At 48.4% G+C, this 14,928-nt stretch overlaps 1 protein-coding gene across 1 annotated transcript in view; it reads right to left on the reverse strand.

Annotated features, from left to right (window-relative positions):
- LOC144497681 (netrin-G1-like) overlaps positions 1-10,648 on the reverse strand; it is a 53,083-nt gene extending 42,435 nt beyond the window's left edge. Inside the window, exon 1 of the mRNA XM_078219122.1 lies at positions 10,406-10,648. Coding sequence (XP_078075248.1) covers positions 10,406-10,648 — 243 coding nt within the window. The remainder of the gene's footprint in view (positions 1-10,405) is intronic.
- Positions 10,649-14,928: the final 4,280 nt, after the last annotated feature.

A 14,928-nucleotide genomic window follows, 5' to 3' on the forward strand; every position in this document is an offset into this window, starting at 1 on the left:
CTATTCCCTTTCTTGAACATAGGAACCACATCTGCAATCCTCCAATCCTCCGGAACCTCTCCCGTCTCCATCGACGACGCAAAGATCATCGCCAGAGGCTCTGCAATCTCTTCCCTCACCTCCCACAGTAACCTGAGGTACATCCCATCCAGTCCTGGCGACTTATCTATCTTGATGCTATTCAAAATTTCCAACACATCCTCTTTCTTAATGTCCACATACTCAATCTTTTCAGTCCGCCTCAATCCTGTAGTACAACCACCCAGGTCTTTTTCCACCGTGAATACCGAGGTAAAATATTCATTGAACAACTCTGCTATTTCTTCCGGTTCTATACACACTTTCTCACCTTCACATTTTATAGGTCCTATTCCTTCACATCTTATCCTTTTACTCTTCACATATTTATAGAACACCTTCGGGTTCTCCTTAATCTTACCTGCCAAGGCCTTCTCGTGACCCCTTCTGGCTCTCCTAATTTCTTTCTTAAGTCCCTTCCTACAAGTCGTATACTCATCTGGATCCCTATCATCGCCTAGCTCTCTGAACCTTTTGTACGCTTTCCTTTTCTTTTTGACTAGGTTCAGTGCAGCTTTCGTGCACCACGGTTCCCGTAACCTACCAAAACTTCCCCGTCTCATCGGAACGTTGTCATGCAGAACTCCAGACAAACATTCCTTGAAAATCTGCCATCTTACTTTGGTACTTTTCCTCGAGAATACCTCCTTCCAATTTACGCCTCTAATCTCCTGCCTGATGGCTTCATATTTCCCCTTACTCCAGATAAACACTTTCCTAGCTTGCCTGATCCTATCTCTTTCCAATGCTAGCGTAAAGGAGATAGAGTTATGATCACTATCCCCAAGATGCTCCCCCACTGAGAGATCCGACACCTGTCCAGGCTCACTAGCCAGTACCAGATCGAGTACAGCCTCTCCTCTTGTAGGCTTATCCACATGCTGAGTCAGGAAACCCTCCTGAATGCACCTAACAAACTCCTCCCCATCCAAACCCCTTACCCTAGGGATATTCCAATCGATGTTTGGGAAATTAAAGTCTCCCATCATGACAACCCTGTTATTACTCCATCTCTGCAGGATCTGTTTCCCTATCTGCTCCTCAACATCCCTGTTACTATTGGGCGGCCTGTAGAAAACACCCAGCAAAGTTATCGACCCCTTCCCGCTCCGAACTTCCACCCACAGAGACTCCGTAGGCAATCCCTCCACGGCTTCCACCTTCTCCACAGCTGTGACACTATCCCTGATCAGCAGTGCCACTTCCCCACCCTCTTTTGACTCCCTCTCTGTCCTTTCTGAAACATCTGAAACCCGGCACCTGAAGTATCCAGTCCTGTCCCTGTCCCCAAGTCTCCGTAATGGCCACCACATCACACTTCCAAGCATCGATCCACACTCTAAGCTCATCCACTTTATTCACTACACTCCTGGCGTTAAAATAGACACATCTCAAACCTTTGGTCTGAGCTCTCCTCTTCTCCATCACCCGTCTATTCTCCCTCTTACTGTGTACAATCCTTCTCTAATTGCGGGCTAACCTCCTCGCTCTCAGTCACCTCATCACGATTCCCTCCCCCCAACCTTTCTAGTTTAGAGTCTCCCCAGTAGCCTTGGCCAACCTTCCTGCCAGGATATTGGTCCCCCTGGGGACCAATGTTGCTAGTCCAGTGACATTGCCACTGCACCATCATCACTGCTGCATCCCCACCCATCCATCATTCCAATGCTGAATTTGAAATGGCAGTGGGACATTTTAGGACTGTGAAAGGTTCTGTCGAGACGGCAATCTTTGCTTTAAAAATTAAACTCAAAAGCTCACCATTAATGTTCACCAGCTGGTCACCACTCGCTTGGAGTTTTTTTTTCTTTTAATTGCCACAGTTATTCAGAAATAATTGGTTGTCAGACTTTTAGCTGAGCAAGGCAAGAGATTATTTCTCTACAGAAGGAGCAATAATCCTCTGTTTTAAATCGAGCGAACCTCACAACACAGTGAACTCACTGAGACAAAGCTCAACCAATTCCATGGAAACAGAATCCCTGCAGTGCAGAAGGAGGTCATTCAGCCCATCCAGTCTGCACTGACTCTCTGAAAGAATATCTAGTTAATCCATCTAACCTACACGTCTTGGGACACTAATAGGCAATTTAGCATGGACAATCCGCCTAACCCGCACATCTTTGGAGTGTGGGAGGAAACCGGAGTACCCAGAGGAAACCCACGCAGACACGGGGAGAATGTGCAAACTCCACACAGACAGTGACCCAAGACCGGAATTGAACCCAGGTCCCTGGAGCTGTGAGGCAGCAGCGCTAACCACTGTGCCACCGTGCCGTGTCAACCGAACCCACAACACAGAATGAATTCACTGAGATAAGTCTCAAACAAGTCCCTCTGAAGATTTTCAACATTCTCCAGACCGTCTCGGGAAACGATTGTTGTAATAACCCATCTGGTTCACTAATGACCTTTCGGGAAGGAAATCTGCCGTCCTTACCTGGTCTGGCCTACATGTGACTCCAATACCACAGCAACGTGGTTGACTCTTAACTGCCCCTCTGATATTGCCCGAGCAAGACCCTTGGTTCAGGGGCAATTAGGGATAGACCACAAATGCTGGCCCAGCCAGCGACACCCACATCTTCATGAAAGAGTAAGGAAAGAAAAATGAAATAATTGTGTCAAAATCTGCAGACTACGCAAAAATGGGAGTTGCAGTGAAGGATGAATATAAAGCCAGATTAACTCAATGGGTGAAGAAATAGCAGTTTAATATAGGGACGTTTCAGGTCTGAGATTTGACAGAAGGAAAGTTGATGTGTAGGTTCTGTGCTAAATGGGAAATGCACTTACAATCACAGAAATCATAGAAACCCTACAGTGCAGAAGGAGGCCATTCGGCCCATCGAGTCTGCACTGACAACAATCCCACCCAGGTCCTATCCCTGTAGTCCCACATATTTACCCCGCTAATTCCTCTAACCTACACATCCCAGGACACTAAGGGACAATTGAGCATGGCCAATCCACCTCACCCGCACATCTTTGGACTGTGTGAGGATGTCAGGCCAGGAGAGAGATCTCGGAGTTTCAGTGGACAAGTCATTAAATCCATCAGCACCATATCCCCAAACAAGCAAACCGAATGTTGCCAGATATTACGCAGGGTGGAAGAGATCAAGTAAGAAGTTTAACAACACCAGGTTAAAGTTTAAACACCAGGTTAAACACCACTTTAACCTGGTGTTGTTAAACTTCTTACTGTGTTTACCCCAGTCCAACGCCGGCATCTCCACATCAGGAAGAGATCAAGCCAGGAATGTCATTTTGAACAGTGCTGAACCCTGGTGAGATCACAGAAACCACCAGCAGAAAATAAGATCGTTCAGCCCATTATATCTGTACTAGCTCTTTGAAAATGATCTCATTAGTACCACTTCACTGATCCTCCCCCTTGCACTACAATTTCTTTTATTTCTCAGGTATTTATTTGACCCGTTGTGGAAGGTAAAATTGAATCTGTTTCCATTGCCCTTTCAGGCAGGTTCCAGATGATAAGTATTCACTCTGCAAAAGATGTACCATCTCTCTAATCCATGGTAGCTCATCCCAGTCACACTGCCTCTCTGTATCCAGCGCCCCATATCCCTGACTCCCCGTCTCTCCCTCCCCACCTCTCCCTCCCCGCCTCTCTCTCCGTAGTCTGTACCCATCTCTCTCTGGGTCACACTGTTTCTCCAGTACCCAGTGCACCATCTCTATCTGGGTCTCACTCCTCTCACTGTACACAGTGTCCAATCTCTTTCTCTCTCTCTCTCAATGGGTCACACTGTCTCCTGTATCCCGCATCCCATCTCTCTTCTCCAGTGAGGAATCCAATCTGCTTGCAGAGTCCCTGATGTGGCTGAGCTATTGTTTTGGGCAAAGTCAGTAGGAGTTCTGTTCCGTCGCCTGAGAAACACTCAAATCAACGACGCAAATTGACATTAAAGTGGAATTAGATGTGAACACTTTGAACGGATGTCAGCAATTAATCAAATGGGGGATTATAGAGTCACCAGAATATTCCATTTACAACACCGAGATCGATGAGAATTAAATGATGTTTTTTAGTCTGGAAGAGTCGAGAAAATAAACATCTCAGCTCCAGCACCAAAAAGCAGCGACTTCCACCTGTGTAACATGGTGTGGTTCAATCCCTGCCTCATCCCATCTGCTGATGAAATCCTCAACATAAACTCTATTCAGACTTAACTATTCCAGCACTGTGCTGGCCAGCCTCTTAGATCATCCAAAACTGCTGTCCGCATCTATCCCCGTCCCAAGTCCCATTCACTCCTCAGCTCTGTGCTTCAAGACATACATTGGGCAAACCTCAATATTAATATTTTCATGAGGCCTGTAATCTCTGTAATTTCCCACGGCCGCACAAACCTCTTAATATTTCGGAGATTCCTCAGTTCAGCGCATTCCCAGTTTTAATCCCTGGGGGGCAGTAGTGGCCGTATATCCGGTTGCCTTTGCCCTAAACTCTGGATTTCCCTCCGTAAGCCTCTCCAACTCTCCAACTCCCTATTCTCCTGCCAGACCTTCCATTAGACCTATCCACAAACCATCCCTTCATTAAGGCAGCTCGTTGGCACAGTGGTTAGCACTGCTGCCTCACAACGCCAGAGACTTGGGTTCAATTCCTGCCTTGGGTCACTGTCTGGGTGGAGTTTGCACATTCTCCCAGTGTCTGCTCTGGTCCAAAGAGATGTAGGTTAGGTTGATTAGCCATGCAAAATTGTCCCTCAGTGTCAGGGGAACTAGCAGGGTAAATACGCAGGATTATGGGGATAGGGCCTGGGTGGGATTGCTGTCGGTATAGGCTCAAGGGGCTAAATTGCCTCCTTCTGCATTGTATGGATTCTATGATCTATGATTAAACTCATTTGTAAACCATATTACCCATCCCTAATTCCACTTGGGAAGTTGGTAGTGGGTCACCTTCTTAATCACTGAGTGTCTCATTTGGCCATTTCAGAGTCAACCATGTTGCTGTGTGTCTGGAGTCGGAAAGGGGAAGGATGACAGATTGCCTTCCCTTACAAGAGCTTCTTGATCCAGATACTTTTCTTTTAAAACGACAATCCAGTCGCTTTGTGCTGACAATTACTTAGAGCAGCTTTTAATTCCCAATGTACCTAACTGAATTTAAATGCTTCATCTGCCCTGCTGGGATTCGAACTCGTGCCTTCAGATCATTAGGTCGCTGGATTCCGTGTCCCATATTGCTGCCACTGCAGATATTGAATTTACATTTACATTTCGTCTAATTTACAGTTTAAATAAAATCCATTGAAATGTAAAGTAGATTAAATTCATCCCATTTCATGTTGACTCAGATATTCAATTGATGAATTAATCCGATTGAGGTTTCGCTGCATTTGTGAAGAGCTGGGATTCTGAATCACTCTTTCCTCTGATCTCCTTTGTCAAGCTGTTTTAGTGACTGTCTGAGCTCCTGGGTGTCTGTGTGTGCGCGTGTGTGCACGTGTGTGCACTTGCGTGCGTGTGTGTGTGGATGCATGCGTGTGTGCATGTGCATGGATGTGTGTGCATGTGCGTTGAAGGGGAGAAGAGTTAGAAACAGGGTCATAGATCGGTGACTTGGGGGAATCTTATCAAAAGAACAATACTCTTTTTGCCAGATCTTACGACACTCTGCCCAAAATAATCAAGAGGGTGTGTTTGACACCATCATGCAGGGAGGCCAGGCCTCAACATTCCAGCAAAAACCCAGCTGCACTGAGACGGGGGCACCGCGTTTAAAGGGCGCCGGATTAAAAACATGAATAAATCTAACTCCCCACTCTCCCTCTCCTCCCACTTCCCCCTGGTCATCGGCCCTGACTGATGCGGCAATCCAGAGAACATCAGCTCCAATCCCTCAGTGGGGTTTGAGAATGGGCTGAGGGAAATACTGACAGCACCTTTCAACATTTTCCCTGACTCCTCTCACAATAGTACCGGCAGGAGGAGTTCAAAGATCCAGGGGGCAATATAGAGCCCACACTCTCTGTCTGCGGGAATGGCAGCACAGATCCAGAAAGCGCGAGTCGCGCTGGCGAGTCTCCGAGTTCTGATCTTCCCTGTCCCTCGCTGGCAGAGTGGCGTGAAACATGCCCATCGATGGGCTGAAGGGCCTTTTCTGCACTGTGCGACTCTATGACTACGACTATGCCCCCCTTTCCCCCGATAATCGGCCCCTCCCCTCCCCACAGTCGAAGCTGGGACTGCTTCCTCCCCCCTCCCGCACCACCCCACCCAGTAACTCTTCCATCTGATCCCAACCACAAACAATTCCAAATGAATACCCCATCCCCAGTGTGGCTCCCACTTGGGCCCGCTCGTTGGTACAGGTTGGCAATGCCAGGTTGGCATGGTGCAAAACTGGCAATGCCTACCTGTGTGAAGAGTCAGTGAGAAGTCTCTCAACACCAGGTTAAAATCCAACAGGTTTATTTGGTAGCAAAAGCCACCAGCTTTCGGAGCGCTGCTCCTTCATCAGGTAAGTGGGAGTTCTCCCACTTACCTGACGAACTTACAGAACTCCCACTTACCTGACGAAGGAGCAGCGCTCCGAAAGCTGGTGGCTTTTGCTACCAAATAAACCTGTTGGACTTTAACCTGGTGTTGTGAGACTTTTTACTGTGTTTACCCCAGTCCAACGCCGGCATCTCCACATCATGAAGAGTCAGTGCCAGAGGGCATTGCCAGGTCACTTTGAACTCCTCCTACCAGTACTATTATGGGAAGAGTCAGGGTTTCTGTTGAAAAGTGCTGTCAGTATCTCCCTCAGCCCATTCTCAAACCCCACTGCGGGGACTGGCACTGCCCTTCTCTGGATTGCTGCTTCAGTAATGTAGCCCCAACACCACCCATACCCCCGGGGTATTATATCACCACAGCATCTGTGTAGGAATAAATGTCTTTCCACCAACGTCAGAGCCACAGGCTGAACACATTCTCACCCTGGAGTCTTTCCGTCTCCTTCACCCACTCACACCGAATACAGAATCAGAAAGCAGAAATTCAGGAGACGGAGCAGATTGGGAAAGGGGGAATGAAGGCATGTGTCAAAAAAAAAACACAGCTACAGAATCAAAAATATAAAGTACGAGTTAAAGGCTTCCAGAGTCACACACGTTTTTCAGGCTTTAACTGGGCTAACCTGGTGGACAAGAAGCCAATATTTATCCTTCCACCAACATCACCGAACCAGATGATCTGATCATTACCATATTGCTCTCTTTCTCTGGAATCTTGCTGTGCACAGATTGACTGGTGTGTTTCCTACATTACAACTGTGGCTACACTTTGAAGAAAAGTAGGTGGCCGTCTAGGAGTGTGTGGGATAGAGGTGGATGGGGGGGGGGGGGGGGGGGGGGGGGGGTGGGGGTGGTTGAGGGGCGTGGAATCCAGGAAGGCGAGAGCTGTTTGGAGGGCCCTGTCCAGAGTGGGTCATAGGAGGGTAGGAGGGTTCAAAAGGAGATGTTAAGTCTGGGTCTCCTCATGGAAGAGGTCAGCAATAACCTGTGGGTCGATTAGTCAGGATGTGGGTGTTACGGAGTACGAGGGGTGTCCAGTGTGAGGTTCGGTCTGGGTGTCCAGATCATCAACAACCTCTCCTGGTCCCCCCATGTCGACACTATAGTTAAGAAAGCTCACCAATGCCTCTACTTTCTCAGAAGACTAAGGAAATTTGGCATGTTAGCTACGACTCTCACCAACCTTTACAGATGCACCATAGAAAGCATTCTTTCTGGTTGTATCACAGCTTGGTTTGGCTCCTGCTCTGCCCAAGACCACAAGAAACTACACAGAGTTGTGAATGAAGCCCAGTCCATCACTCAAACCAGCCTCCCATCCATTGACTCTGTCTACACTTCCCACTGCCTCAGCAAAGCAGCCAGCATAATTAAGGACCCCATGCACCCCGGACATTCTCTCTTCCACCTTCTTCAATCAGGAAAAAGATACAAAAGTCTGAGGTCACGTTCCAACCTACTCAAGAACAGCTTCTTCGCTGCTGCCATCAGTGTTTTTAATGGACCTCCTCGCACTAAGTTGATCTTTCTCTACACCCTAGCTATGACTGCAACACCACATTCTGCAATCTCTCCTTTCCATCTCTATGAACGGTACGCTTTCTCTTTATAGTGCGCAAGAAACAATACTTTTCACTGTATAATAATACATGTGATAATAATAAATCAAATCAAATCAGTACGCTAAGGTGAGAAGTGGTTTTATTTCTTCCAACACTTTTTGATATCGCTGAATAAAACTGGAAGAACAAACTGAAGCTTGCAATCTAAATCACTTTGTCGAATGGTTCTTAGCTCAGTTGTCCAGGGGAAGTTAATGATGCATAAAACCTTACGTGGGAACTTCCGAGATGGATTCCCAAGAGCATCTTTGGGGTATCGTAGCCAAATCTGACGCTGGTGAGCCAGGAACGTACAAGACACCAAGTCTGGTCTCATTGGGTCCAGGCTGGTGTTTCATACGCAGTTCCGACAGTGCAACACGGAACAGTTGCAAGATTTACCCCAAGGACTGGTGGCATTTTGATAACAGCTTACTAATTGATCTTGAGAATAATTCCCTCTGATAAACGACATGTCTGTGATAAATTATACATTTTCAATTCTTGCTGAAACATATGGCTTGTTATTAAATCAGCAGTTCTCCTTCGAACAATGATGTAGGAAGTTGTTCTACCGAGGAGATGATTCATTTAGCCAGAAGACTATTAAGATTTAGAAATAACCCTGAATTTACATCTCAATGACTTCATTGTCAGACAGCTCATGTCGGACTGAAAGCCAGTCAGGTCAGATTGTCAGGCACAGTGCGATTCCAACAATATTCACCGGAATCCAGTCTGGAATGCTCCAGGTAAACACCAGACCAACAGAAAATGAGAGGTCTCCCAGCAGCCCCGGAGAAACTGTACATTGTCGATATCAGTGACTGGAAAAAGCATTGGACAGAATCAGAATCACAACATTGTTACAGCGCAGAAGGAGGCCATTCAGCCCACTGTATCTGCACCGACTGTCCGAATAAGGATGAACAATTCACCCAAGTGAATTGCTTTGCCCCTTAACCTGCACATCAGAAACCAAACTCAATACTTTCCCAATGGCAATATTGGACAAGTCAGAAATTCAGTTGGACATATTCCCCAGAGGGACAAAGTCCATATAGTCCTCACTGGAGATACTGAACAGAGTCCATATACCTCACTGGATATACTGGACAGAGTCCATATATCTCACTGGAGATACTGGACAGAATCCATATACCTCACTGGAGATACTGGACAGAGTCCATATACCTCACTGGAGATACTGGACAGAGTCCATATACCTCACTGGATATACTGGACAGAGTCCATATACCTCACTGGATATACTGGACAGAGTCCATATACCTCACTGGAGATACTGGACAGAATCCATATACCTCACTGGAGATATTGGATTGAGTCCATATACCTCACTGGAGATACTGGATAGAGGCCATATACCTCACTGGAGATACTGGACAGAATCCATATACCTCACTGGAGATACTGGACAGAGTCCATATACCTCACTGGATATACTGGACAGAGTCCATATACCTCACTGGAGATACTGGACAGAATCCATATACCTCACTGGAGATACTGGATTGAGTCCATATACCTCACTGGAGATACTGGATAGAGGCCATATACCTCACTGGAGATACTGGACAGAATCCATATACCTCACTGGAGATACTGGACAGAGTCCATATACCTCACTGGAGATACTGGACAGAGTCCATATACCTCACTGGAGATACTGGACAGAGTCCATATACCTCACTGGAGATACTGGACAGAGTCCATACATCTCACTGGAGATACTGGACAGAGTCCATATACCTCACTGGAGATACTGGACAGAGTCCATATACCCTATTGGAGATTAAGGACAGAGTTGGGAACATAATTGGACATATTCCCCAGAGCAGGTACAATCCCAGCTTCTCCAGTCTCTCCACATCAATTGAAGCCCCCCATTCCTGCAACCATTCTGCTAAATCTCCTCTGCAACTGCTTCCCAGACACTGCCATCCTTCCCAAAGTGTAATGTCCAGAATTTAAACATGATACCCCCAGCAGCGATCTAACCAGTGATTTATAAATGTTTCCCATATCTTCCCTGTGTTTGAACTCAATGTCCATGTTAATAAATCTAATGTGGGAGTTTGGATAGAATTCACTTTGGTAAAGGCAGTTCAGTGAGTGTCCAGTCACAACGTGACTCACAACAGAAGCTGGTTCAGAAAGGTTTCTACTCACCAGTGTGCAGTACATCTCAGGGCTCTGTCCACATGTACTGTTGGGGGGATCCAAGCTGATCTTCAGGAACCTGGTGAGCAGGCTGGCCTCGGGCTGGCAGGCCATGTAATCCCAGCTCATCCCCTGGTCCCAGTAAAGCCGAGTCTTACACAGGTCATAGTGACCCCAGGACGGGAAGTGCTGTGCGGCCAGAGACAGAGTCACACAAAGGGTCTGAATGGGCAACAGACTGGACAGACACATCACTCCAACTGGATCCCACTGGGAGAGGGGGAATCTCAGTGTGTCTGGGGATGATTCAGGAGGGTCTCCACTCTGACTGGATCCCACTGGGAGGAGAAGTAATCTGTCAGGGATGATTTAAGCAGGAGGTCTCCACTCTAACTGGACCCTCACTCAGCGAGGAAGGATCTCAGTGCTGGCAAATGTTCCAAGTATCAGGATCGAGATGTTTTCCCAGTTCTGGTGCTGAGATTCCAGGTGGAAGGATTCCAGCTGTCTTCCCAGTGTTGGCACTGATATTCCAGATGTTAGAATTACAGCTGTTTTTCCCAGTGTTGGTGCTGATATTCCAGGTGTCAATATTCCAGCTGTTTTTCCCAGCTGCTCACTGGGCAGTTTCTGATTGGCCGATCAGTCAGTACTGGGAGCCAGTGTGGTGACTGTGTCCTGACCAGAGTCCGTTTCCCCTCGATCATCTCTTCCTCTGGAATCAACCCCCTGTTCAGAAAGAAAACAAACCAATAGGTTTCAGAACAGGATCTGCTCCGGACCTTCGACCTTTCACCCCTAACCTCAGCCTCTGCCTTCCATTCACTGCAATTTAACAGAAATAATGACACTCTGTGAATAACAGCAGACAATTGGGGAAATATAAATGCGCAAGGATAGGTCCCAAATGAGACAAATGGCCAATTAGTCTGTTTATTTTGTGATATTGATTGAGAGATAAACATTGCCAAGGACAGTTGGGAGAATCTCACTGTCACTCTGAGAAAGAGTGGCTGTATGGCCTTTCAGATAAATATGGGAGGGCAGAAGGACACTGGGAACAGTAAGAAAGATCACGAATTCAACAGCGCAATGCTCCCTCAGCACTGACCCTCAGACAATGCGGCACTCCCTCAGTACTGACCCTCAGACAATGCGGCACTCCCTCAGTACTGACCCTCTGACGGTGCAGCACTCCCTCAGTACTGACCCTCTGACGGTACAGCACTCCCTCAGTACTGACCCTCTGACAGTGCAGCACTCCCTCAGTACTGACCCTCTGACAGTACAGCACTCCCTCAGTACTGACCCTCTGACAGTGCGGCACTCCCTCAGTACTGACCCTCTGACAGTGCGGCACTCCCTCAGTACTGACCCTCTGACAGTGCGGCACTCCCTTGGCACAGACCCTCTGACAGTGCAGCACTCCCTCAGAACTGACCCTCTGACAGTACGGCACTCCCTCAGCACTGACCCGCTAAAAGTGTGGCACTCCCTCAGCACTGACCCGCTGACAGTGCGGCACTCCCTCAGCACTGACCCGCTGACTGTGCGGCACTCCCTCAGCACTGATCCGCTGACAGTGCGCCACTCCCTCAGCACTGACTTGCTGACAGTGCAGCACTCCCTCGGCACTGACCCGCTGACAGTGCAGCACTCCCTCAGTACTGACCCTCTGACAGTGCAGCACTCCCTCAGCACTGACCCTCTGACAGTGCAGCACTCACTCAGCACTGACCCTCTGACAGTGCGGCACTCCCTCAGTACTGACCCTCTGACAGTGCAGCACTCCCTCAGCACTGACCCTCTGACAGTGCAGCACTCCCTCAGCACTGACCCTCTGACAGTGCAGCACTCCCTCAGTACTGACCCTCTGACAGTGCAGTGCTCCCTCAGTACTGACCCTCTGACAGTGCAGCACTCCCTCAGTACTGACCCTCTGACTGTGCAGCACTCCCTCAGTACTGACCCTGTGACAGTGCAGCACTCCCTCAGTACTGACCCTCTGACAATGCAGCACTCCCTCAGTACTGACCCTCTGACAATGCAGCACTCCCTCAGTACTGACCCTCTGATAATGCAGCACTCCCTCAGTACTGACCCTGTGACAATGCAGCACTCCCTCAGTACTGACCCTCTGACAGTGCAGCACTCCCTCAGTACTGACCCTCTGACAGTGCAGCACTCCCTCAGCACTGACCCTCTGACAGTGCTGCACTCCCTCAGCACTGACCCTCTGACAGTGCAGCACTCCCTCAGCACTGACCCTCTGACAGTGCAGCACTCCCTCAGCACTGACCCTCTGACAGTGCAGCGCTCCCTCAGTACTGACCCTCTGACAGTGCAGCACTCCCTCAGTACTGACCCTCTGATAGTGCAGCACTCCCTCAGTACTGACCCTGTGACAATGCAGCACTCCCTCAGTCCTGACCCTGTGACAATGCAGCACTCCCTCAGTACTGACCCTGTGACAGTGCGGCACTCCCTCAGTACTGACCCTGTGACAGTGCGGCACTCCCTCAGTACTGACCCTGTGACAGTGCGGCACTCCCTCAGTACTGACCCTGTGACAGTGCGGCACTCCCTCAGTACAGCCTGGATTATGGTGCTGAGTTTCCGGACTGGGTTGGAATCAGCACCTTCTGACTTCGGAATAAAATTTTTAAATAACAAATAAATCTATTCCCACTGCTCTGTCATCCCAAACCGGTGTTGAATCACTTCGTTCCAGAGATTTCAGGTAGAACAGCAAAATCAAAAACTGATTACCCTCCATCTATATTGTCCTGTCAATCGCAGCAGCATATCACACTGTAACAGCAAAATGTTCTTCTGTCTGATCTCCCCCTTTAAGCACTTTCATTTAGAGCACTGCTGACCCATCCCACTGTCTATTTTACAGCACCAAGTGTTACTCTGAGCTGTGACATACCCAAAATAATAACTGGGATTATATATAACTTATTCACGAGAATAAATACTACGTACTTCTCTAACCTGCTCCAGTGTGAGCAGAAATAGTCTTTAAAATTCTCACTACCTCCCACATAAAGCTGTGCCGCGTCTGCACCAACGTCACAAATCAGTGTCACGGCTAGAATTCAGTGCTCAAACCTCCCGAGACACACTCAGAATATTCTATATAAACCCCCTCAACACACCCACCATCTCCAATCACAACTCAACACACACACTCACCAACTGATATCACAACCCCCAACACACACTCACCATCTCCAATCAAATTCCGCCAACACACACTCACCATCTCCAATCAAACCCCCCCAACACACACTCACCATCTCCAATCAAACCGCCAACACACACTCACCATCTCCAATCAAACCGCCAACACACACTCACCATCTCCAATCAAATTCCGCCAACACACACTCACCATCTCCAATCAAACCGCCCGAACACACACTCACCATCTCCAATCAAACTCACCATCTCCAGTCAGCCCCCCAAACACACCCTCACCGTCTCCAATCAAACCACCCGAACACACACTCACCATCTCCATTCAAACCCCCCAACACACACTCATCATCACCAATCAAACCCCCAACAAACACTCACCATCTCCAATCAAATCCCCCCAACACACACTCACCATCTCCAATCAAACCCCCCCAACACACACTCACCATCTCCAATCACCCCCCAACACACACTCACCATCTCCAATCAAACCCCCAACACACACTCACCATTCCCAATCAACCACCCCCCCCAACACACACTCACCATCCCCAATCAACCCCCCCCAACACACACTCACCATCTCCAATCAAACCCCTCCAAACACACACTCACCATCTCCAATCAAACCCCCCAACACACTCACCATCTCCAATCAAATCCCCCCAACACACACTCACCATCTCCAATCAAACCCCCCCAACACACACTCACCATCTCCAATCACCCCCAACACACACTCACCATCTCCAATCAAACCCCCAACACACACTCACCATCCCCAATCAACCACCCCCCCCCAACACACACTCACCATCCCCAATCAACCCCCCCCGCAACACACACTCACCATCTCCAATCAAACCCCTCCAAACACACACTCACCATCTCCAATCAAACCCCCAACAAACACTCACCATCTCCAATCAAACCCCCCAACACACTCACCATCTCCAATCAAATCCCCCAACACACACTCACCATCGCCAATCAAACCCACCAACACACACTCACTATCTCCAATCAAACGCCCCCAACAGACACTCACCATCTCCAATCACAACCCCCAACACACACGCACTATCTCCAATCAAACGCCCCCAACAGACACTCACCATCTCCAATCAAATCCCCCAACACACACTCACCATCGCCAATCAAACCCACCAACACACACTCACTATCTCCAATCAAACGCCCCCAACAGACACTCACCATCTCCAATCACAACCCCCAACAGACACTCACCATCTCCTAATTTCCTTCTTTAGTCCCTAAAGGGGCTAAAGAAGGAAATTAGGAGAGCCAGAAGGGTTCACGAGAAGGCC

The sequence above is a fragment of the Mustelus asterias genome, chromosome 8 (assembly GCF_964213995.1).
Source record: "Mustelus asterias chromosome 8, sMusAst1.hap1.1, whole genome shotgun sequence".
Lineage (NCBI taxonomy): Eukaryota > Metazoa > Chordata > Chondrichthyes > Carcharhiniformes > Triakidae > Mustelus > Mustelus asterias.